Source organism: Xenopus laevis, chromosome 1S (assembly GCF_017654675.1).
Source record: "Xenopus laevis strain J_2021 chromosome 1S, Xenopus_laevis_v10.1, whole genome shotgun sequence".
Lineage (NCBI taxonomy): Eukaryota > Metazoa > Chordata > Amphibia > Anura > Pipidae > Xenopus > Xenopus laevis.
The window spans coordinates 129,842,379-129,869,010 of NC_054372.1; the positions used below are offsets into that span (position 1 = coordinate 129,842,379).

Below are 26,632 nucleotides of genomic sequence, written 5' to 3' on the forward strand. Positions count from 1 at the left end.
TTTAAGAAAAAACTTCGACCCCCTAGTTCGCCACCTAAAAGCTACCAAAGTCAATGTTAGCCTATGGGGAAGGTCCCCATAGGCTTGGCTAACTTTTTTTGGTCGAAGGATAATCCTTCGATTGATGCATTAAAATCCTTCGAATAGTTTGATTCGAAGGATTTAATCATTCGATCGAACGATTATTCCTTCGATCGTTCGATCGAACTATTTGCGCAAAATCCTTCATCTTCGATATTCGAAGTCGAACAGCGCCGGATTTGTTTCCCGGCCGCCCCTAGGCCGCATGGTCCGACCAGACGGCCGCGCGGTCCTAGCGCCCGCCTACACTTCCCCTTCCCAGCGTGCCGGCGAAAAAGCACCGGTGCAGATGGTGTCATTGAATGGAGACGCACACATCCCCACAATGCGGCTGGGCGGCATGCCGCCCCTATTTTTTGCCGTCCTAGGCCCGGGCCTATGTGGCCTTGCCACAAATCCGGGCCTGAAGTCGAAGGATTTTAATTCCCCAGTCGAATATCGAGGGTTAATTAACCCTCGATATTTGACCCTTGATACATTTGCCCCCAAGTGTTTGGTGTGACATGAGACAGCAGTGTTGATATAATACTATACATATCTTTTTACAGCAGCCAGTATCAGCAGGCAGAGTACAGGAAAGAACCACACCAATATCCAGTTATGGTAAGCATGAGTGCACCATGAATGAAAACACTGGAACATGGGTCAATAAGCAAGAAAATATGCTAGACCATTTTCATTCCATGCTTCGAAATTGGCGCTATGGCCTTATTTCTTTTCTAGATATCTCATCATAAAGAATAAACTGTTTTCTTTAATATCTAAACATTTTATCCATGTCAAAATTTCTGATTGTAGTTTATTTTTAGGATCTCCAATGTCTACAAGCAGTTTCTCCCATCGGTAAGAAAAACAGTTCATGATCACTAGATGAAATTTATACTATACATATGGGGCCTGTTATCCAGAATGCTCGGGACCTGGGGTTTTCCAGATAACGGATCTTTCCGCAATTTGGATCTTCATACTTTGTCTATTATAAAATCATTTAAATAAACCCAATAGGCTGGTTTTGCTTCCAATAAAGATTAATTATATCTTAGTTTGGATCAAGTACAAGGTACTGTTTTATTATAACAGAGAAAAAGGAAATAATTTTTAAAAATTTGGATTATTTTCTTATAATGGGGTCTATGGGAGATGGCCTTTTCATAATTAAAAACCTCTGGATAAAGGGGTTTCGGGATAACAGATCCCATATTTGTACAAACAAATGTAGTGCCCTTTGGGTAACCATAAATGATTCATTTATTTACATATGCAAACTGACACAGAAAAGAATCCATGTTTGCCCAAGGGACACTAACTTCTAGTTCTAAAGTGATCCAGGACACTATTTATCCACAATGGTTTTTTTCAAGTTGTTTTTAAGTAGAATTCTATTTTTGCTATCTGTTTTTAATGGAAACCTTAGTGACAAAATCTGTTTATTTTTTTACAGTGCAACGTCACAGTCTTCTTCTGTACTAAATGTCCCTCTTTTGGAACAACTCTCTAATGTATCCAGAGATTATAGTCAAACCCAACTTGCCAATAACTCTCCTCAACTACTCTCAGGTAATGAAATAAACCCTGTAATGTTGGCTGTTTGTGATGATAAAATAAAAGATTTATTCTAAAATGAAAATTAGTTCTCAAAGGAAAACTAAAGCTTAACTAAAGAAGTAGGCTATAAATATTGTACATTATGTTTAGGACTTACCAGCCCAAGGCAACCACAGCCCTTTATCAGTAAAGATGTGTCTCCAAAGATGCCCCAGTAGCTCCCCATCTATTAGAATTTAAGGGCTAGTCCACACGGGGAGATAGCCCTGCGTTTGCGGTCCCGGCGACAAAGCGCCGCGCCAGTCGCCGCGACCGGCGCAGGCGACAGTTTTGTATGGGCGCCTGGCGAGGCATTTTCAGGCGACTGTTGAAAAGCGCATCGCCTCGTGTGGTTAGCACAGGCGTTTTTACATAGGCGCCCATACAAAACTGTCGCCTGCGCCGGTCGCGGCGACTGGCGCGGCGCTTTGTCGCCGCGACCGCAAACGCAAGGCTATCTCCCCGTGTGGAATAGCCCTAAATGTCACAGTATAAGTCTGATTAGTAGATAATTCAGATTATTTGTACATGGCAGCTCAGAAACCAACACGATTAGCATTAGAATTTAAAACTCAGCCCTGTAACATCAGTTTATATGAGAGGTCAACCTCATTTACTGTTTGATGATTTGCAGTGACCTCTAAGCTTAGCTTTTCAACAGCCGCTGAAAGCCCACTGAGCATGTAAGTGTCACAGACACTCCTAACAAAATCCAGGATGGGAAACTCTTGTGATGGTTTTAAAGGCTTGGATCATTACTACTATAGGGAAGCTGAATCTTTAGGCTGGTTCAAAAAGTTCAGTATATAACACTTCTAGCCATATTAATATATATTTTTAGGGTTTATTTCCCGTTTAAGTTTCCAAGGGCTTAATTGTTAATTCATTAACAATTAATTAAATATAAAAGCAATATTAGAGAAACAAGGATAAACATAATCCTTCTCCAAGGCATATGTGAGAATTAATAGTAAACCCTCAATACAAATTAACACTGATCATTATTAAAGTCACTTGTGTGGGAAATAAAACAAGAGCTACCTGTATATCCTAAAACATGTGTGATACTTTCCAAATAAAGGGATTTGCAGTTTAACAGCACTGCTAGGCTCTGTCCTGATTTTGTTTTCAGCGTATGGAGCAATACTTGCAAGGGACATTATGAGGATTCACAATCACAACCCATGATTTGACTGTTTTAATGAATTCTATTTGTTTGCTGTTGGTATTGTGTTGTATTGTTAGGACTCTGCACTACTTTAGAGACATCTACTGGTGAGGCACTGGTGAAGTACACATATATATTTTATTCATAAAGAGTAATTCAACCATAAAGGGGTGGTTCACCTTTAAGGTAACTTTTAGTATATTTTAGAATGGCCAATTCTAAGCAACTTTTAAATTAGTTTTCATTATTTTTTTTATAGTTTTACAGTTATTTGCCTTTTTTTCTGACTATTTGCAGCTTTCAAATGGGCGTCGCTGCCCCCTTCTAAAAAGCAAATGCTCTGTAAGGCTACAAATGTATTGTTATTGCTACTTTTTATTATTCATCTTTCTGTTCAGGCCTCTCCTATTCATATTCCAGTCTCTTATTCAAATCAATGCATGGTTGCTAGGGTAATTTTGCTAAACTGCAAACTGAAGAGCTGCTGAATAAAAAGCTAAATAACTCAAAAACCACAAATAATAAAAATGAAAAACAATTACAAATTGTCTCAGAATAGGGTTATTGAAATTTTTGTTCATGGAATGTCAGGCTTGAAATTTCAACTGTTCTCGTGGGCTTAAGTTCATTGTCCATGTAGCAGTTTGGAAGTCAGAATTGAATTTTAATATGAGAGGGTCTGGAAAAAAGGATAACCACGATTTGTAGCAATTTGAGTTGGAAATATGAACAAAAATACTAATAATTTAAACTATTTAATAATAAAGGCTAACTAAGAACTAGTTTAAAATATATCCATAACATAATGTTGATAAGTCAATAAGATATTTACCACTCTGAGAGAACAGCAACACTAAGGGGCAGATTTATCCGGGGTTGAAGTGAAAATTCAAATTAAAAAAATTCTAATTTTTTTTGTGTACTTCGACTAGGAAATAGTCCAAATTCGATTATTTGAGTATCGAAATACTGTCTCTTTAAAAATTTGACTTCGACCATTCGCCATCTAAAACCTGCCGAATTGCTGTTTTAGCCTATGGGGGACCTCCTAGAACCTATTTGGAGTCAATTCGTGGACTTTGAAAAATTTAAGATTTTTTTAGAAAAAAACTTTGAATCGAATTCAATCGAATACCATGTTACTTCGATTTGTACGATTATAATTAGATTTTTTTTAATACATTTCGGTTGGTCTTTTTTTATTGGAATTTCAATGTTTTTTTAATCGAAAATCGACCCTTGATATATCTATCCCTAAATGCAGATTTCTTTTTAAATAATTGATTTTTAGTTTTTCTTTTAATGTCCTCTCCAATACAGATACAGACCCATATGACAGAGCCACATAGATATAAGACTGTGGACTAGTTCATAAGATAATTGAAACTGGCCTTCCATAGGTAAAGCTAAATAACGTAAAAGAAATGTGAAATGACTGGGGGGGTTTTAGACATCTATTAATCCTAGAAACATATTATATGTCTATATATAAAACGTTTTTTCTGCGGTCACACAATCCTTATTCCATATCTGGGTATTCATTACTCTAATCCTCCAGCAGGTGGTTTGATAGAATCTTGTATGACTCCAAGCAGCAATACCGACCGACTCAGAGCCATCCGAGTATGTTATTTTTATGTCCTGGAAAAATAAATGAATTTTATGATGTTTGTGCAAGTACAGTGAGACACATTTATCATAGGTTGAATTTTGGTGATTGCAGAGGTTTTTGAAACCACAATTACATTCCTCTAAAATCACAAATACCATGACAGTTATGAAAAAGTATAAATTTAAAAAAAAAACACTGGATGATGGACTAAAAAATACCAAAACCTCTACAAATTTGTGTTTTTTTGGATAATTAATAGGGAAAAAGAAAGCAGAAAAACTCTAAAAGTCCTAATTGATTAAAAAATGGTCCAATAGGATAAGGACCTCAACAGCTTTTACTTGGCAAATTTTTGTATCAACGTTTTTCGTGGTTTTAACACATAGGGGGTTATTTATTAGTTACATTTTTTCTGGTTGGACTTTTAAAGGGGAAATCACCAAAAAAATTGAATTTTTCTAGATTTATTAAACCTCGTTGGTGTTAAAAGTCCCAATAAAAAAGTAATGCAACTCAGACCTGCCGAGTTCATGTAGAAGTCAATGGCAGATGTCCCGTTTACAATTGGAAGATATCCTGATCTACACTGGGTTTCTTTCAATAATCCGAAGATTTCATGGTTTTCAGGCGATAATCCAAAAAAAGTGGAGGTTTCAGGAATCTGAAAAAGTTGCTGTTTTCGTCGACAAATCCAAAAAAAAATCAGAGTATTTGGATTTTTTCATGATTACTGTACACATCCTGCACACATTTTTGTGGAGATTTATTGATAAATAGGGGAAAAGTCAGAGCGTATTCAGTCGGAGTGGTTTTTAGAAAATAGTGAGAACATTTCGGATTTTGATAAATAACCCCCTGAATAACTGTCAAATAAAAAAAAACACAAATATTTAGAGACTCGTGAAAAAATAAAGCAATATGATTGTTAGTAAATAGGCCCCTATGTGTACAGCGTGCAGTGTTTCTGGTGTTATTGGCGGTTTAATAAGGATTATCATATATCTGCAACTGAGTCATATATTCTTTTGCAGCTAAGCTTCACTCCAAGAACTTCCTGCTCTTATTCCTCTGGAGCGTAAGTAAAGTATATATCCTCAAACTGAAAATTTTTCAAGCTATATATTCACATGAAATCTTCCTGTAGTTTGGAAATCATGTAAACATTAAATAAACCCAATAGGCTGGTTCTGCTTCCAATAAGGATTAGTTATATCTTAGTTTGGATCAAGGACAAGGTGTTGTTTTATACCTGATGCAACTAGGGCTGTGGGCAGTAATTAAAGGAACAATAACACCAAAAAATGAAGGTGTCTTAAAGTAATGAAAATCTAATGTACCGTTGTGCTGCGCTGATAAAACTGGTGCATTTGCTTCAGAAACACAAGCTCATGTGTAGCCCTGGCTGCTGCTGATATAGGAGGAAAGGATATACAGCAGGTAACAGATAAGTCAATGGGATTCTTCCAAACGTATCTGCTATCTATTGTGTATCCTGTGCTTGAATGGCTGCCCCCATAGCTACACAGCAGCTTATTTACTGTATATAAACTATAGTCGTGTTTCTGAAGCAAACACATCAGTTGTACTAGTGCAGGGCAACACTACATTATACAGTGAATAAAGTACCCCCTGTTGTAAATTATAAGGATATTATAAGTAACAGAGGAGTTTCATCGGCCGAGCGTTTTATACAGGTCATGGAACTCTGAGGTAACTTCTAATATCTTCATATTTTGCAACTGGGGGTACTTTATTTATTATAATACACAAGTTTCAGTGAGTCATGTGACTAGGGTTGCCACCTGGCTGGTATTTTACCGGCCTGGCTGGTAAAAATGCTGGTTGATCCCAATGTTATTTATAGGGAAAATAGATAAATATATAGGATGGCCGGTATTTTTTTACAGAAAAGGTAGCAACCCTACATGGGACAGAAATGACATCAGAACTCACCATTTATAACTGATGACATCAGAACTCACCATTTATAAAGATATTTTAACAAGACATTCATGGCTTTTGTGTATTACAGTATATTTTCATTCCTTTAAAACACTTTCATTTTTATGTGTTAGTGTTCCTTTAAGTATTAAAATTATCTGCATTAAAAGGAAACTACCTGAACAGTGCAGGTCGCTATAAAACTATAACCCGTTTGTAAAATACTGCTTCATCTAAATCAACTATTTTCATAAAATTAAGGGCCACCCCCTGACTCATATAATTCCCTGTGCTCATAAGCCAATGAATGGACAGAGCTTTGTCTTTTAATCCCATATGTCTTTTTGTTAGTTAGTAACATAGTAACATAGTAACATAGTAAGTAAGGTTGAAAAAAGACACATGTCTATCGAGTTCAACCTTTTTTTTTTTTTTTTTTATTAACTACCTATCTGCCAGTTGATCCAGAGGAAGGCAAAAAAAAACATCTGAAGCCTCTCCAATTTGCCTCAGAGGGGGAAAAATTCCTTCCTGACTCCAAAATGGCAATCGGACTAGTCCCTGGATCAACTTGTACTATGAGCTATTTCCCATAACCCTGTATTCCCTCACTTGCTAAAAAGCCATCCAACCCCTTCTTAAAGCTATCTAATGTATCAGCCTGTACAACTGATTCAGGGAGAGAATTCCACATCTTCACAGTTCTCACTGTAAAAAAACCCTTCCGAATATTTAGGCGGAACCTCTTTTCTTCTAATCGGAATGGGTGACCTCGTGTCAGCTGGAAAGACCTACTGGTAAATAAAGCATTAGAGAGATTGTTATATGATCCCCTTATATATTTATACATAGTTATCATATCACCCCTTAAGTGCCTCTTCTCCAGCGTGAACATCCCCAATTTGGCCAGTCTTTCCTCATAGCTAAGATTTTCCATAGCTTTTACCAGCTTAGTTGCCCTTCTCTGTACCCTCTATAATACAATAATGTCCTGTTTGCATGATGGAGACCAAAATTGTACGGCATATTCTAGATTAGATGTCTGCAGTTAGCATCTGATTTATTTCCTGTCAGGTGATCTCTAGGGGAGCACACAGACTATCACAAAATGGTGATGATTCAAGGTAAAAGGTGTAAAAGGCAGGGTCAGACTGGGCTGGGACACCGGGAAAAAACCCTTGGGGGCCCGGGCCCGTATGAGCCCTGCCGGCCCAGACCTAATCCCCAATTGGGTTTAACTTAAATGAAAATATGTATGGTGTGATGTGAGACGGATGCCCAATGCGCACTGTCCTCAAGATTTCGCGCATGCGTGCCAGATTTCACGTGTGTGCGGGGGGGGCCACAGGTTTGGAACCTGGTGGGCCCCAGATGTGCCATTCCGACTCTGGTAAAAGGGCAATATTTACTAATATATATACTGTATGTATCAGGACATACTGTATATATATATATATATATATATATATATATCTGATAAGATTTAATAGGTCACTTATGATATATCTGTTGCAGACATCTAATACAGACATATCACAAATGTATTACAATGTACTGTACATGCCCTATTCCCCCTGGAAAAAAATGACAGTTTAGAGGTCATATGTAAACAATGTAGAATTGCACAGGGTGCTTAATTTGAGCATATTCCTAATTTACATTCATTTCTCTAACCTATTAAGACTAGAAAAGGACTGAGAACTGGCCTTGGAGGTGCAGTCTAAGCAGTCACCATTTAGACATATATGTGTGTGATGTCTTGGAACAGATGGACATTTCATCATTCATTATCTCCTTATTTTCTTTAGGTTCTCCAACAAAAAGAATTAAAAAGGAGGGCGGTTCAGATCATAACTACAAACCCAGGGTATCCCTGCTGTGAATACGACTGTAATAAAGGTTAACAGTACCACAACTGCCCTTGTGTCATTTTGCTGATGAGCTGTGATTATCCATTCAGTGAGCAAACACGTCACATTAGGCAGAGAAACAGCCAATAGGAATGGATGTCCCCCCTCAGTGAGTAAAGTGCACGGGCACAGTGGAAGCCTGTGTGCACACAAGGAGAGGGGTTTGGCGTGAAAATGTGAAGGTATGCATTTTATACTCAATTACACAACTAGCTGTCATGCTAGAAAAATCTCTAGCTTAGCCTCTGCCCTGACCACAGCCTCTATAAACTGACAGTTTCATTCACCCCTACTTATTTCAGCACATAGTTTCTGTTATTATGCAATGAACGATAAGCATACCCCATGGGAATAAGAAAGCCACACTACTGGATTACGGTCTGCCACTATTGCTACTAAACTATAAACCGAGGACTGGTAACCTAGTTGGACTCCGGACCAGGCAAGTCTGTGCGTGCCTTTTAAATTGTCTAGCAGAAACCATCAGCAGTGACATCATAGCATGTTGCTGGAACATAGTACATACATTGGGCAACTGATTGTTCATGCCTGATCTTGCCCAGTATCTACGTTAAAAAAACATAACAGACGGCTGGGTAATAACCAAGACAAATATTTATAACAGTAACTGAACTAAGGCTAAACCTATTTTTAACTTATCAGTTCAGTCACCAAACGGGCTTCATGTGTGTGGGGCATATTATTATTATACTACATAATGTGTCTTATCCAGAAAGCAACCCTGAATGGACAAACTGCACAAGCTTTTGCCACCACTTTAATTCTTATCGTTCTAGACCTCTGCCTTGTAATTCTTCTTCATTGCTGTATATTTGCTTCTATGTGTAGACATATTTTAATTTACTATTAGTGGGTGCAGCACTAGGTACAAAAGCAGGCAATAGACAAAGCACAGCCTGTTAATATGAATGAAGCGGTGTGCCATTAACCATGTATTAAAGGGGTTGTTCAGCTTCCAACACTTTTTTCAGTTCAGTTGGTTTCAGATCATTCACCAGAAATAAAACCAGAAAATGTGACCATTTTTATAATATTGAAGTGTAAAGTTACATTTTTCACCTTCTAAAGCAGCTCTAGGTGTGTGTGTGTGTGTGTGTGGGGGGGGAGGTTCCGACTCTGTAACTGCCATAAATTGATTAATTTATTTTATTTTCTTTAGCCCTGCTGAGCAGAATCCCTGAGTAGTATTGATGACCGTCTTGCGGGTCCCGGTTAGGGTCCAGCTCTTCTGCCTGCTCTTCCCGCCCGCGACCTTAGACTGCCAGCTTCCTGTTTTATAGACTCGCGTCTGCCCCTTCCCTTTTGTGACATCATCAGCAGGGAGGCACAGGTCTATAAATGGAATGGGGAAGACGAGTGCTGGTGAGGCTGCAGCCCAGATGCCACCCCCCCTCTCCTGCTCTTCAATTAAAAATCAGCGTTGGAGCGGGTCAAAAGGGGACAGCATCGCTAGCGTAAATTCAGCTCTTAAAGTTAAGAGGCCACTTGTAACAAGCCTCTCACTGCCACCTGAGGCAAGGTTCTCACCTTGCATCATGAGGAAAACCCGACCCGCACAGCACTACGGAGTATCATTAAAGGCAGAAATGTATCTGCTAATATATCAAATTGTAACAGTTCAGAATCTGCTCCTGAATCACTGAGCTGCCAGACTGAGACACTACAGACAGTAGTGATGTGCAGGCCAGCTCGATACCCAATGCGACTCGGGTTTGGGCTAACCTCGCACCCCCCCTGTGTGGGTGGTGGGCGGGTGCAGCCACCTTTAACTGCCAGCTTCCGACTTCATAGCCGCGCGCCTGCTCGTCCCGCCACTTTTGTGACATCATCAGCAAGATGGGTCTGTAAATGGATGTCGGGCTCAGGTGAAGAGAAAACTGAACTGAAAAAAAAAGTGTTTGGCGAACAACCCCTTTAAATGCAGGGTTATTTTTGAACATTCACATGCAGCCATTTCTTTTCACCCATGTATATACCTATGCCCCATTCTTATGGAGAACTGTCCATACTGTTTTGTACTTTGCCCACATTAGAACGTTGCACCAGTGGGAGTTAGAGGCAAATTCCCTATAAAGCGGAGTTGCGCTAGTGCAGGCTTCGCCGGAGTGCCGCTAATTCGCTAAAATCCGAAGTTGAGCTCAAGGAGGCGAACGGTAGTGAATTTGCGCTAGCATTAATTCGTCAAGCAAAGCGAAGTTACGATATCAATGCCTAATTTGCATACGGCACCAAGTAAAATTTGAATGGATGTATATGTAGCAGCAAATATATTACACTACACAAGCTTGGGAAAGCTTTATAAAATAAAGTTGTTATTTTGCCCTATACATGAGCCCACTGTATAGTTTAGGTGCCATATGTTAGAAAATGTAGGGGGGAAGGAGGGTACCCCCAAAAAAATGTACGATCTTTTTCAGCCTATCACCCTTAAAAAAGTAAAAGACGCCAGCGTTTTTTGGGACTTAGAAAAAATTTCAACTTTTTTTTAAGCAATCCCTATTTACTCTATTGCACTTCGCCTGGTCTCAGTTGGCGAAGGCAAGTCTGGCGCAAGAGTTAACGTTCATGAAAATCCGCAAGTTAGTGAATTAGCGTAGTTACGTCCCTTTGCCATAGCGCAACTTCGCCTGGTGTAAGGGTGCGAAGTAGCGCTAGCGTAGGTCCACTTCGCTAGCGAATTTACGCCAGTGCCCGTTAGTAAATTGGCGAAGTAATGAAATGACGTCACGCTGGCGAATTTGCCCCAGCGTTAGTCACTTCGCCCTTTAGTGAATCTGCCCCTTAGTGTTCTTTATCACATCACGCAAACCTCACATCAACAGTGACCTCTTGTGCTGCAACTAAATAAAAAAGCTGCAGTTAAAGATATATATTTAGTCTTATAAATTAAAAATGAGGCGTTTATGACCAGAACATTTCTTATTTTTTACCAAAAACACAATTTATTTATTAAACTAGGGCAATAACAACACATTGCATTAAAAGAGAATAAATAAACATGCCATTTGCATTTATTCTCACACGGTGCCTCTTGAGAATGTTATATATTATATTCTGCTATACAAATGTACACTTAAATCTGAAGTCTTTTTGTAATATGTATATAAAATAGATGGGGTTTTTTTTTGGTCCTTGTAGCTGGTTATTCTTCATCCCAAAACATAAAAGAGAGATATATTAAAGTAATCATGTACAGAATCATTAACATACACTGCAATGTACCAAAAGAGGCAAAGTAAGCAAATGCATCATGGAAAATGGCTGACCTTTTCTTAAAACAAGTCTTTATGATGTGCGGACGAGTATTTACGCAGTTAAAATACAAGCAGATGGCGTATATATTGGTTCAAATCAGATACATGACTCTGTATGACACAAGTTGTATAGTCAACAGGGTTAAAACATTTGTATATGATATAGTACACAGATACAGATGCCCAGCAATATGGAAACAAAAAAAAAAAACTGACACAACTTGTCATCACGTGAATTAACAGATTTTTGATTTAACTGAAACTTCAGGGAACATGAGGCTTCTGCTTCCATTCACCGAGTGTGTTTAAATGGGTTGTTCACCTTTAAATTAACTTTTAGTATGATGTAGAGAATGATATTCTGAGACAATCTGCAACTGGTTTTCCCTTTTTATTATTTATGGTTTTTTAGTAATTTAGCTTTTTACTCAGCAGCTCTCCAGTTTACAATTCTAGCAAAATGATTGCTAGGGTCCAAATAACCCTAGCAACCATGCACAACTTTAAATAAAGTACTGGAATATAAATAGAAGTGGGCTTGAAAAGAAAGATGAGGAATGAGGCAAGTAGCAATAACAATTATCGTGTAGCCTAAAACATTTGAAATATACAAGATAGAAGTCAGAAGAAAAAGTCAAAAATGAAGGGCAATTGAAATTTTTAGAATTAGCCAGTCTATAACATACTAGAAGTTAACTTAAAGGAGAACCACCCCTTTATGAGTACTGGCACACAAGGTGCTTTTGAGCTGCAATTTGTTCCTGAGCAACAAAACATTCATTATAGAGAAACTGCTTTATAACCTTACGGCACACATATGCAGCAATTAACTTAAATTTAATAAACATACTAAAATGCCTGTAATATCCATTAACTACTGCATAAAAGGAAGCATTTTTGGAAAATTAACGGTGATTGCTCCGTTTGTAGAACACTAACAACAGGCAATTCATAAATAAATAGTTTTCTTTGAGTACTGTCTGACAACAACACTCATAACTTACTCCCCATTTGTAATAAAAGGCACTACATTTGCCCAGGTGCAGCAACCAGTAAGATGTTTGACTAGTAAATGCTACCTGTGGATTGGTTGTTATAGGTTACTGCACTAGAGCACATTTATTGCCTTTTATTAAATAACCCCCCTTTAGGGCAGAGACACACGATTAGATTCGGGGAGATTATTCGCCCTCCGACAAATCTCCTCTTCTTCGGGGGCGACTAATCTCCCTGAGCTGCCTCCCCATGGCTAGAATGTAAATCGCCGTCGGGATGGCAATCTGAGTGCTTCATTTTCCAAAGTCGCCCGAAGTTGTCTCACGAGGAAACTTCGGGCGACTTCGGGAAACTATCTGCCTCCGCCCACTAGAATGTAAATCGCCGGCAGGAGGCAGATCGGGGAGATTAGTTGCCTGAAGAAGGGGAGATTTGTCGCCGGTGACTAATCTCCACGAATCTGAGCGTGTGTCTCTGCCCTTAAAGTTTCACTTTGTATTTGATGATTTATTGGACTGACTAGATGGTAAAATCTCAACATATATCTTGCTGATCTGGCAAAAAAAAAAAAAACTGCTCTAACATATTTGGCTTTTATTACGCTCGTTAACTAACTATAGTGTTATTGCTAAAATACCTAGTTAATTAGCTACTTAGTTGTCAGCTGTACAGACATGCATTCAATACATTATCAACACTCTCTACCCACCTGGATTATCATTGAGTCACCCACATTCATATACCAGGTGGGGGCGGATAGATGGGAATAAATAAAGATGAGACATTGTGTGGGTGTAGTTAAAACATCTGGGGAGGCTGATTTCTGTGCTATTTGTGCTTAGAACTGAGTGCATAGATCAGTGTGTTCTTGCACAGGTTAAGGAGCCAGTGCCAATTGTGCATCCCACAGAAAATGTTGTATCACATACTGTACATATATACATCATTCACAACTGGCTATGGTGCTGTGTGTTGATTGACACACAAAAAGCTTAGATTAGTTACAAAAGGAACATATTTCCCCCATGCAGCTTAAAAAAAAACATTGGTATATAAGGGAATACTGGTATAGGCCCTGTCACTGCTATGCACTGAATACACATTAAAACATACAGAAGCACAAACTTCATCTGTTTATGGCAATATCTGGAAATAGGGTGTAGCTTTCCATCATGCTTTAGACTTCATAATAACATTTCCCAATGTCCCCTGTAATTAAGGTGGCCATAGACGTAGAGATCCGCTCGTTTGGCGATGTTGCCAAATGAGTGGATCTCTCCCCGATATGCCCACATTGAAGTGGACGATATCAGGCTCATAATGCATCCAATATGGGCGGTCAGATTGCGGGACTGCATACACGCACAGATGTGGCTGCGATCCAATGGGATTTTTTAACCTGCCGATCGAGATCTGGCCGACTTTCGACCAGATATCGATCGGGAAAGCCCATGGGCTGGCCCCACACACAGGCCAATAAGCAGCTTTTATCGGCCCGTGTATGGGGAGCCTTAAGGCATGCTCTGGTCAGCTGACAGGAACAGACTACTGTAAACTATAAAAGGTATTCCCACACACTGCACCGACACCCACAACAGGAGTGTGTACAAAACAGAATCCCTAGTGCATAACAACCTTAAAGGGCGAATCAAACCCAAAATAAAAATTTGCATTATAAAAGAAACCATTATTCTAAGCAACTTTGCAATATGCATTCATTACAAATGTTCTATGGTTTTTAAGTTATTTGCATATGTATTGCTATTGAAAGCAGAGTTTGTCCCTTTCTTTTCTCTGGCCTGATGGCGAAGACTGTTGATAAAATGTAAGGCAAGGCAGGACCTTTTGCAACATTGTTTAAAAAGTAACAACCAGGAATTATTCAAATGCTGTTTTCAACAGCAAACATTTTTACAAATAACTTTAAAAGCACTGAAAATGTTTAATTGATAGATATTGAAAAGTTGCTTAGAATTATGTTTTCATTTATTAGCCAAATTCTTATTTTGGGGTTGATTTGCCCTTTAATAAACAATTTACCTACAAAGTCATTGATACTCTACTCAGTATTAATTTGCTTTAAGTAATATCTAATATTTTAGTTTCCCTTTAACACAGTTTAAACATGTGGCTGTTTCATGTTATGACTAGTTCATGTTAAGACTAGTTAGTAGGTTTCAGGCCATGGAACTGTTGCCTTCTGAGCTTCGCTTATATGATTACAAGTCACAGACTGCACCGAGCAATAAAAGATAATAAAATGTCAGTTACTTTTGGTCTGTTGTAAAGATGCCTTCAGTAGCCAAAAAGATTCTATCACTCAGTGGTAACAAAACCAAATGTTCTCGGCTGCAGCACCTACAAACAAGGATTTTTAAACCCCTTAACATTGCTCAAACCAGCACACAATCATTTAGATTTAGCCCAATATATGTGTCTTTTCATAAGCCCATCATAACTGTAAAGGGTTTATTAAACAACCTGTATCATGTTGTTCTTTTGGATGCTCTTATTTATGTTCCATTCAACAGGCAAGAGGGCATGGTAAGTTATTTACCTTATTGTAATAAGATTTTTTGCAAAAAAGTTTTTCTTCTGCTTTACTCACTTGTGTGCTGTAATATTTGAAGGCCTCTTTAGGTGGTATAAATGTAAACAATGGAAACTCTCAGCATTTAGAATGGGTATGAGCCCAGGGAAAGTATTGTTAAATAGCGAATCCAGTGGGAGCCTGGCAGGACTGTGCTGGTTTTATTTTTGGCTGTAGATGCAGTCACCTGAGTAGCAGGAAATACAGCCTGTTACCAGTACCATTTAATATATTCCACAAAACATGCTGAAAAGGGGATTTTTTTTTCCAGAAATACTACTTTTCCCACACACCATGCAACGGCAGCATCATCACAACACTACAAAATGCACATTCAGTGCATTCTAACATAAGGTGGCCATACACAGGCAGATTTAAGCTGCAGATCCGGGTCCTTTAGACCAATTTGACAGTTTATCTGCCCATGTATGGGGCCTCTCAGATTTATATCTGGTCAAAAATTGTCTAGTTCTCGTTCAGGCAGGCTTGATTATTCCGTTGGCTCAAGGACCACACTGTCTCATTGATGCGGTCCCCTCTCTGACTTTTTGTATCCCCTTCATTGTGAAGCCAATCGATTGCATGGTCACGGTATCGAAAGATTTGCTTATTTGGTGACCTTACAATGTGTGCCCACCTATACTCTGCCAATCGCTTCATCACAACCATCAAATGTTCTATTCCATTTTTCTTAAAACACTTTTCTTGCAAGTTTTTATGTGGGAAATATATGTCTGAAAAAGCCACCCATGTGGTTTAGCCCTTTCCTATTCTTTCCTTCCCTGTTAACAACTGTTAATGACTGGCACACCACATCTGGTTCCAATAGATTCTTAAAGGAACAGTTAAGTGTAACAAAACAAACTGGGTAAATAAATAGGCTGTGCAAAATAAAAAAAATGTTTCTAATATAGTTAGTTAGCCAAAAATGTAATGTATAAAGGCTGGAGTGACTGGATGTCTAACATAATAGCCAGAAATCAACTGCTTTTCATCTCTATAACTCTGAGTCAGTCAGCGACTTGAAGGGGAGCCACTATCTGTTCAGTGAGTTTCCAATTGATCCTCAGCATTCAGCTCAGATTCAAAAGCAACAGATATGACTCTTGTGGCCCCACTTCAAGTCTCTGATTGGTTACTGCCTGGTAACCAGTCAGTGTAAAGCAGGAAGTTGTATTCTGGTTATTATGTTAGACAGTCTTTATACATTGCATTTTTGGCTAACGAACTATATTAGAAACATTTTTTATTTTGCACAACCTATCTATTTAGACAGTTTTTATTTTTATACTGAACAATTCCATTAAGGAGGTCATACACACAGAGATCCTAGAGGTGGGCAATATCGGGCTGATCTGGTCATGGGCCCAATGATTAGATCATAACGGGTGGGATTGCGGGGCCGCATCAATGAACAGATGCTTTCGGCCAGATATCGATTTGGAAAGCCCATTGGAAGACCCCACACATGGACCAATAAGCTGCCAACTCAGTCTGTTGGCAGCTTTTATTGGCCCATGTATGGCCACCTTTACTTCCATGTCACTTTTAGTTTAATTTCTGCAAAAGCTTTGGCTATCTTTGGCTAGAGCACCTTTACTTTACCTTTACTTAGCTGACTGTCGCTACACAAGATACACATCTGTGCTCTCATATACACAAAATCTACACACAGGGACATGAATAAGGATCACAAAAAGGTCAGTCTGCGCCAATAATATTAACATGTTATGAATTTAAAAACTGTTCTATAAAATCTCATTTTTGTTTTGTTTTTTAAATATGGCTCTAAAAACATATTCAAAATTTGTGAAGTATAAAAAAGGAAGACATCAGTTGCGATCCCTGCTTTTACCTCCTAAAAAGATCTTTTGCCTCATACATTTTTTTAAACTCTGAATAAAATACTCCCCATAGCCCACAACTACTAAAACTGCTTGAAAAGTAATGGTATTAAGAGACTATATATATATATCACTGTAATTTATAAAGTTTACTACTAATCACTAAAAATTTAGCAAATGCCAAACAAAATGGAGGTTCTAAATAATAAAAATCCAGATATCCTCCCACATAAAGGTCTTTAGTTTCCCAAATTAAAAAGATTAAAACTCAGTGTGCATCCTAAAGTATAGAGGACCTCTTTATAGTCTGTAGTCAGTCCTACATTTATCTATAGCAAGTGCACACTGCCATTACTGATGGCAATCTTGCTGGTGAATGTATAGCATGTAACACCCATGGGACTGTATGCAGTCAGGATTGTTTACAAACAAATGAGCAATTAGTCCTGAATAATCACATCATCATCTTCTTCACCCTCAATCACTTCCAAAACATATTCCTCCTCTTCGTCATCAACTAATATTTCTACCTCAGCTGCTTCATTAGACTTTTCTAACACAATATATTTCACCCTTTGACTGGATGTCCGAGCAGGAGAGGGGGTGGATGGATTCTTCTTCATAGTCTGTAAACCTGTAGGAGCCAACTGTTGTTCAGAACGTGAAGTGTTTCTAAACTGAAGCTTTGCACCTGAACCATCCTGCAAAACAGGCCGATTTTGTAAGACTGGTCCTAAAGAAACTCCCTGCTTACCATCCTTGACTTCTGGTGATTTTGCCAAGAATTTTAATGAGGTCTTATTAGGTATTGATGCAGATGTTGCTGCTGTTATCAGGGTTACAGGTGATGCCCCAAGATTTACCCTTGAATTCTTTATGGGCTGGATGATAATTCTGTTGTCTACTTGAGGCTCTCCAATCACTGGTGTTAAAGGAGGAGTTTCTCCAGGCATTGACTCAACTTGCTTTCCATTTTGAGACATAAGATGTTGAGGTTCTAACCAACTAGGGTGCTCCTGAGCACACTCTCGGAACCATTTCAGTTGTCCATGTTTAAGTGCATAACGAGTATCCCCAAACCACTGTATGATGTCTGCTCTTGGTAACCCTGTTATTTCCTCTAGCTTTTTGTAGTCATCCCGAGCAGCCCACTGGCACTTCACAAAGAAAGACTTGAGAATATCTAGCTGTTCTTTGGTTTTCCGCTGACGCCTTGTGACTGGAGTATAAAATCCCCTATTCTGCTCTAGAAGACCATGATCCTGTAATGTGTAATGACCCTCCGGATTGCAGAATGAAGTTGCCCCTTTTTTCAAAAGCTCTTCCTCAGATGGGAGACATGCAACAGCTGGGCTAACTTCTGTCCCATCTACACCAAACATCTGCCCATGACCAACAACACTTGGTGTTTCTGATGGATCCCATTTCTTATCAGAGCTATAAATCATGTGCATAGTAGCTTTTATAGATTCAGTCTCTGAAGCCATATACTCTGTTTTGAGCCTTTTAGCTTCTGGTACAGAATGATCTAAACATGGGGAAGTTTGTGGTGTTATCATGCTTTGCCTTTCTTCGCTCTTTGGAGACTGAACTTTTAACTCTTCAGGTGTCTTAAATATACTAGAATTTTTGGCAAATGCAAGCAAAGGTTCAAAATGCAGCTGATCCTGATTGTATAGTAGACGTGAACGTGTCTCTTCAATTTCTTCACATGACCAACTGATACCACAGCGGATCCGCTGAATCATAAACCAAGTCTTGACCTTTTCCATTTGTAGTCCATAGCGCAGGCACAGCAAAGCAATCTCAGGCAGTCTAGGATAAGGAAAGTAACTGAAGGTATGGAGTAGCTGTTGGTGATCATCTAGTTCATTGGTCAGCTCCACCTGAGCCCAGATCAACTTCAGGTCATCAGAGATGGGAGGCAAACACACAAGGCCTACATTGCTCTCTGGGCTTGAGACAGGATCCCTGTTGGTGGTAGGGGTCATTCTTAACTTATGGAGGTATTCCACAGTTATCCTGTTCAGTTCCTCAGAGAATATGTGACGACTTGGTCAATTTGCTTAGTTTGATGAAACTTCTGTAGTGACAAAAAAAAGTAGTCTTAAAATGTGTAACTCAAATACGAATATTATTACTGTTAATATATATAACAGCCCAATATATTGTTCAGAAATAACATCATAAGTTTACAAAACTGCTCCAAATCACCTGTCAAATCACTGGACATTTCAGTATGGGTTTTGGTTCACCTGGATACTAAAGTTTCAGCGGAGCATGAATCTTGCAGTTCTCCCAATGACACCCTAGATTCAGGATATCTCTAGTATATCTGGTGCTTATATACTTTTAACAGAGAGGTGAGCTAGTAGATCCATTCAGTTGGAGCATTCACATAAACTATGCTATGGCTGCTGCAGCAACTGTGGGAGAGGGTGTTCCTGGATGGTACAGGGAAGTAACAAATAGGCTGGATCAGTATAGAAAGCTACCTGGCACTAATCTAACATGTTCTTCTAAAAATTTTACATCAGAATCAGAAATTTCAAAACCAGGTATAAAAACGACTTGCAGGCTGTATAACTAAAATAACATTAACATTTCAATGAATATGTTTGCAATTAAAATTTGGAACTGCTAAATTTCATTTTGATTGCTAAAGTTTACCCTGAAAAGGTCATGGAGATTACCAGCACCGAAGTGCCACAACTAAACTGGTAAGAGGGATGGAGGGTAGACTGTCAAGGTTAGGATTGTTTTATCTGGAAAAAAGGTACTTGCCTAATGTTACAAGTATATTAGAGAAAATTACAGATAGCAGGGGATCTTGTTTGCCATGAAAAAAGATAAACGCATCAGAGACCACCCCTTTATACTAGAGGAACAGAACTTTGTGTGTAGGGGATTCTTCACAGTGAGGACAGGTAGGTTGTTCAATGCACTGCCAGGTGATTTTGTCATGGCTAATTCCATCAGAGTCATTAAACAATTTATTAACATTCCAATTCAAGTTTTTACCTTGGTACAATATTTTTTTTGCTCTATAACACACAAAAATTCAAATTAGAGTTACCGGAATTCAAATGTTCGCGTTATGAAGTGTCAAAAACTTAAAAATCTTGAATGTAAAAATTCAGCATCTTGAATGTAAAAATTCAGCATCTTAAAAGCTGGCAAGTTCATGTAGAAGTCAATTGGAGTTGTCCTAGCACAATTTAATTGATATTTTTCAATTCGAGTTTTTCAGGGTTTTTTTGAAAGTTGGTGGACTCAATGAAAATGTAGAGTAGAATATGATTATGCTGTGTCCGAGGGTTGTTGTTTTTTAAAGGGATCGGGTTTTTGAGACTCCAGTTTTAATACCTTCGAATTTGGTGAGTGTTGAAGTTTTTTTGATGAAACATAAATACAGTAAATGCAATTTTTTTTTATATATAAATGCCTGTAATAGAGGCTTCAATGGTTTATTGAACAAGCAAAGTTTTTTTTTTTTGGTCTTAAGATATGTATAGTTATATATGTGAGAGTATAAATAGGTCTGTTGAGTAGGTGTGTGTAAACTGTATATGCACTGAGGTTTGTTTAGAAGGGTTGAACTTGATGGGATTTGGTCTTTTTTTCAACTCAACTTAACTATATAATTATGTATTTGGCCCTAAGCTACTGTCCACTTTATCCTCTATTCCAAAATATCTGTCCGTATTTTATTACCCTATAAGTCACACTATGCAGCAAAGTTAAGAAAGCTTTTAAAGCAAACAAAAATGGCATTAAAATGTTTGTTTAAAGCTTACATGCTCATCCTTAGGGCTCGCCATAATGGGGGCACATTTGTACTGGACCTGTGCCTAAAGGAGTTGTGCAGCACTTATCGAATTAGCTCGGTCCCCCTTGACAACGCAGAACCACTGAACTCCGGAAGTGCCAAATTCCCGAAAATCCAAAGCCGCAAACGGAGCCAAGGCGGTGAAAGACCAAAGGTGGGTGGGATCTGAAAATAACCGAAGGTGGGTGGGACATGGGGCTTGGGGGCTGGGGTGGTCAGGGACCAGGGAGCCCAAAAAAATTTGGTTGTACGAGGCCCTGTGATTTCTGATGGCGGCCATGCTCTTCCTGAAATAAGTACTGTAGTATACTGCTAAATGAAGAGGTGACTTGTAGATTGAGTTATATAGAGAAATAGATGGAATCAGACCAGGAAAAGTGCAGTACTTTGCTGCACGTTTTCATTTTATTAGACACTACATGTTTCGAGCAGAGTTGCCCTTTATCAAGTGTGGAGCTCAACACAACCTGCTGGAATAAAGGGAATTTATTTGTAGATTGAGTACTGCTGCATTCCGCCTGAGAGGGGTGCTCTGTCTTATCAATGCATGAGCATGATGGCAGCAGTAAAGGGAGGCCCTAATCACTACAAGAAATAGCAAATCTGGGGAGGGTTTTGATTGTTTTCACCAGATAAAAACAGGTACCGGCTCTCTGCAATGGATACATCTCTAGAACACATATTTAACTCTGTTTTAGTTGCCTGTGTATTTATACTTGCTAAAATTTAATTGATGAGATATAACTCCCGCTACATTAAAGGACCACTAAATCAGAACAGTAAAAAGTAATCACATCACAATACAAAGTACATGTTAAGACAATATAGCGAGCATACATATTACAAAGCACGTTTTCACGTTAAACACACTTGATTTTAGCATCTCTTCTGAGTTTTGGGGGGTGGGGATGCACAGCACAAATGGTATTCTCTGTACGCTGCAAATAAACTGGCCTCCTCAAGAGTAGCTGTAGCTCAGACGATTCATATCTTACTGGTTGCGCCCATCCACCAAACCTGACACTACTGCAGTCACACATTTCCAACCCTTTACCATTATGCAAACCCACCACTCACTGGTAATCAATCCTGTGCCTTTGCTTAAAAAACACATTTGCCTATAAACATATAAAAATAATCAAGCAACTAACCTTAGATGATCCTGCTGTCAGAGCCCTGGTGTCACTTGAAGCTACATGATCTGTGGAAACATTCAGAAAATAATCAGGAGTTGCTCTGTATGGGGAGAGATTTTCAGCAAACACAAGGGGAAAAAAGGGATGCCTAAAGCACACACATTGCATGGGGGGAAGGAACATATTTCCACCCCCAGCTATTTAACGGGAGAACAAAAGGTTAACTCCACCTCCAGTGTCCACCCAGTCAGTCTGTCAGAGCCCTTTGTCTTCTAACCTCTGATGAATGGAATTAGCCCTATGATCTCTCCTCGGGAAATCCACAATATTCTCATACAACTGCAACTTTCTAAAATAGCGTGAATCCCTCTTAAACCCTATTACACACGCGTGCACTAGTGATCCAGTCACTGACGTGAATGTGCAGTGTATCAGATGGATGAATTGAAGTGATACAATTAGGATATGCAGCCAAAACAATGGTTCAAAGGGAGCCAGAGAGGAGCTGCACAAACACCATGTTGCCACGAGGAAGTGTTATTATGGATTAGCATACACATGCATTATATTGTGGTTAATGTGCCCCCTACTGGAAACTTACTTCAAAGTCACCGAGGGGTTACGTGTCCATATACAGGTCATGTATCTGCAGGGTCTACAAAACAGCAAACCCGTCCATTGTTCAGTGGCATAACTATAGTGACTGCAGACCACTCTGAGGGAATACACAGAAAGTGGTTCCAGTGGGCAGTTACGACCTGGCAGGTAAAAATGATGTTTGATGCCAATGATAATAATAGGGAGAAATTATAAAGGTATATGAAAGCTTAAAAATGTTGTTTCCAGAAAAGGTGGCAACCTAGTGGTAACCTACAACCCCTACTACCATCCAGTGCACAACCTGAGCTTCCCTATTGTTGCCACCTCCGCTGGTTTAGGTGATGGATTGCCCAAGGGGCATCTGTAGGGTTGCCACCTGGCCGGTGTTTGAAAAATGATGGTTGATACCCATGTTATTAATAGGGAAAAAAGATAGATATATAGGAAGGCCGGTGTTTTTTTCCAGAAAAGGTGGCAACCTTAGGCCTGTGCATGTGGCTGACAAGTGGTGATTCCAATTATCCATAACTACATCCCTTAATATATTTTTTTACCAGCTGTGTTTCTTACCATTTGCCAGCTACTCCGCTGTGACTGTTTTCTTCCAATTCCACCCCCAGCAGTTATCCTCCCCTGCACCATTCCTCATTTATCCACGTTTTCAGCATGTGTGGGGGGGGATGTGTGTGTGAGATAGTATGGGTGGAGAGTGCAGGGAGGTAGCTTCAGGCTTGAGCACTGATAGGGCAGGGAGTGTGCTTATTGGTGGGCAGTATGGTGAGCACTCTCTTTTTACTCTCTTGTGTATAAGCTAAGTGAAACTACAAGGCCAAGAGTCATGGGGCAGGAGGCAAGATTGATCATTTGAACTGCAGGCACATTTGTTCCTGTGTGGCCTCTATCAAGTAATGTAGACAACCAACAACTGACATAATTGCAGCAAATCTGTTAAGCCAAACCCAAAAAGTACTGAACAAGTTAAGTGCGTGTGTGGGGTTATTTAAAGGAGAATTATACCCGAAAGCAGAAAATGACAAAAAAAAATACCATATTATATATACTGAACTTATTGCACCATCGTATATATTCAGCTTGTCAATAGCAGCAATGAGCCAGGACTTCAAAATTCTCCCAGGGGGTCACCATCTTGGAAAGTGTCTGTGACACTCACATGCTCAGTGGGCTCTGAGCAGCTGTTGCTAGTTGCACTTGTTTAGGTGCTATCATGTAGTAATTATCTATATTAATTACTAATCATCCTTATATTGTGACATTTATATTCTATGTGTACTGTATATTGTGTCGGTCCCTAAGCTCAGTAAGTGAAGACATAGGAGACATAGATATTACCTGCTAAAGGGTTGTGGTTGCCTTGGGCTGGTACAGAAGCACAAAACATAATGTACAACATTTCTAGCTTACTTCTTTAGTTACACCTTAGTTCTCATTTAATCCAAAAACTGCATTGGACTTATATTGGGGTAATAGTGGTGTGGGTGCACGTGGGCATTGGAAATGTTCCGAAAAATGCCTCGCTGACCCCCATTCAACCATTGCATAGCACAACCTGTACATATTCAGAGAAGAATTTACCTGGGGTTCTCCACAGAAGTTTACATGTTGTTAAAATAGTGATATGTCTGATTGGGGTAACTGCAATAGATAGATAGAGGTGCCCAATGTAGCCACTAATCAGACATTGGGGTAATTTCATTAGATAGCTAGAGGTGCCTATTGTAACACATATACCAAGGATCCCCAACTTTTTTTGGCCGGGGGACCAAAAAAAGACGCAATTTTTTTTCCAAGGACCAGGTGGGGGGTTGGGAGGGGTCAGAGGGGATTGGGGATAGGGTTGCCATCTGGCAGGTATTTCACCAGCCTGGCCGGTAAAAATGATGCTTGATGCCAATGTTATTAATAGGAAAAAATGCCAAGAATATAGGAAGGCCGGTATTTTTTTCCAGAAATGTGGCAACCCTAGTCGGGGAGGGGGGTCAGGGAGGTTGTCGGACGGGGTCGGAGTCCAATTTGGGCGTGCCGGTCGGAGTCCAATTTGGGCGTGCCGGTGTCCAATTCGGCGCACCACGATCATTGTTCGGCGGCCCAGTTCAGGACTGTCCCAGTGGTTGGGGACTAGTGATGTGCGGGCCGACCCAAGGCTCACGGGACCCGGGGGTTTGGCCCGACCCCTGGATAAAATCCGTGGGTCGCTCTTCCCTCTCGCGACCTAGTACTGACGGCTTCCGGCGCTGGAATTTATAGACTTCCGCCTGCCTCGCCCCTTTTGTGAGATCACTGCGGGGCGGGCGCGGGTCTATAAATAAAGGGGAGCAGCGGGTTAGGGTCGGGTCAAGAAATTCTCGACCCGCACATCACTATTGGGGACCCCTGACATATACTAAGGAGTACCTGTAGATAAAATTACTTGTCAGTATGAAGAGAAAAAGTACAAATGAAAAACAAATGGGGAAATTGTGGGGTCATGAAATCCTTCACATACTGTGAATATGGTGCCACACTGTGCCTGGCATTGAGTGCCTGGCATTGCTGCACTGTGGCTTTCATGAAATGTTTGTAACAAATCAAGCACACTCAGGCCTTCCTAAACAGGGGGTGGAGGGGGGATAGTTGCTGACACACAAAAAGGCAGAAATAGATGTCAGTACAAAGCCCCCGCCAAACAATAGAAGAAATAGTATCCACCTCGAAAGTAATCCCCATGGCAACAAATGTAAATAACTCCCACTCCTGCCCAGCAAATCATCCCAGCGCCCCCTGCCCTCAGTCAAGCGTATCCCACAACTAACCAACATGAGTGGACGCTCTAGCTGACGGCCCCGTTGCTCTCTTTGGTTGTTATTAGGCAGCTGGCATTTTGTTTTGTACGCAGTGTATCTCTGTAGCTGCTACCTGTCAGGGTTCCATGTGTTCGGCAAGTACTCTCTCTAATCTGCCTGTGGATCTGTGCTGGTCTCTGGTGGCCGTCCGCAGCTCTCCGGTAGCCTCCTTCTATCACTGCGCACAGCTGACTATTGTCAATATTATTATTCCGTAGTTAGGCTTGTTCCTATCCATGGCAAGGATCTTAATGACATCACAGTCATGTGACCGTGATGTCAGTGTACTATTTCACCACCCATTGGAGGTCAGAACAGATTTAAATGGAAGGAAAACATTTAAAGGGACTTTTCTGCTGACACAAAACGCCACTATGTTCCGGCTTTCTGCTAAGCCAGGAGAAGTGCAAAAACCCCATGGTTAAAAAACCCATTGCCAAAAATCTCATGTGATTAAATCTCTGAGCTCTTTGAAGCTGTGGGAGACATGAGAATGGAAATCACAGATTTTTATCATTTAGGAGCAATCATAGCTCACAGCTATAGGTCCCCATAGACGCAAAGATTTCTCTTAACGAACGTCCGATTTTAGCGAAGTCCGACCAGTCCTTCGAAATTATTGTGGGATTCGAACGATCGAACGTCTTATGATTTTTCTGCCGACATCTTTCAGGAAATTGGTCGGGCAGGTAAAAAAATCTTTATTGGTCCCAGTGCAATCTATCTATGTTTGCAGGGCCAAGCAGACAGACAGACAGACTCCCCTTTGTTTTCCTGGCAATATCGCCTGAAATTGTCTTTTTAGTTGATGGACAATTCGTTGATCGTTTCGAGATAATTCTGGTCTCATGATGAGGTTCGGATCTTTTAAAAATCTTTACATCTATGGCCAGCTTAAGCCCCAGGTAGTGAAGAAGCGATTTCCCCACTGCCTCCCCCCTCTACATTTGATGTGCCATAGTTTTCCAGCGCTGCTCCGTCTTCCCTCCTGCACCCCGCCCCTGAGCTTTTCCATTGGAGAAGTTACATTATAATGTGTAAGTAGGGCTGCCACCTTTTCTGGAAAAAAATACCGTCATTCATATATATTTTTCTTTTTTCCCTATTAATAACATTGGGATCAACCATCATTTTTACCGTGCAGGTGGCAACCCTATGTGTAAGGCTTTGTTTCCCCTCCCTGAGACTTCCACATCAGGCTGGGACTGGTAATCTGTGTGTTCTGG

General features: G+C 39.9%; 2 protein-coding genes across 11 annotated transcripts in view; one reads left to right on the forward strand and one right to left on the reverse strand.

Moving 5' to 3' along the window:
- The window catches only part of rnf212b.S (ring finger protein 212B S homeolog), a 28,543-nt gene extending 20,242 nt beyond the window's left edge, over positions 1-8,301 (forward strand). For 2 of the 4 annotated variants that reach the window (XM_041580176.1, XM_041580175.1), the window contains exons 12-16: positions 630-684; positions 891-924; positions 1,523-1,638; positions 4,392-4,456; positions 8,195-8,301. In XM_041580176.1, coding sequence (XP_041436110.1) covers positions 630-684; positions 891-924; positions 1,523-1,638; positions 4,392-4,456; positions 8,195-8,290 — 366 coding nt within the window. In that variant the 3' untranslated portion in view covers positions 8,291-8,301. Of the gene's footprint in view, positions 1-629; positions 685-890; positions 925-1,522; positions 1,639-4,391; positions 4,457-5,476; positions 5,521-8,194 lie in introns of all 4 variants that reach the window. The other 2 variants (XM_041580177.1, XM_018243909.2) reach the window with 2 other exon arrangements.
- Positions 8,302-16,858: 8,557 nt separating this feature from the next.
- homez.S (homeobox and leucine zipper encoding S homeolog) lies at positions 16,859-25,958 on the reverse strand. Of its 7 annotated transcripts, none has more exons than XM_018243915.2 (4): positions 25,480-25,958; positions 21,982-22,031; positions 20,799-20,995; positions 16,859-19,084 (listed from the first exon to the last, which is right to left on the reverse strand). In XM_018243915.2, the coding sequence occupies exon 4, from the start codon at positions 18,990-18,992 to the stop codon at positions 17,442-17,444; it is 1,551 nt and encodes a 516-aa protein (XP_018099404.1). In that variant the 5' UTR covers positions 18,993-19,084; positions 20,799-20,995; positions 21,982-22,031; positions 25,480-25,958; the 3' UTR covers positions 16,859-17,441. The 7 variants fall into 7 exon arrangements, with proteins under 7 accessions (XP_018099404.1, XP_018099403.1, XP_018099400.1 ...); XM_018243914.2 differs by having other exon boundaries at positions 25,377-25,958; XM_018243911.2 differs by lacking the exon at positions 20,799-20,995 and having other exon boundaries at positions 25,480-25,957.
- Positions 25,959-26,632: the final 674 nt, after the last annotated feature.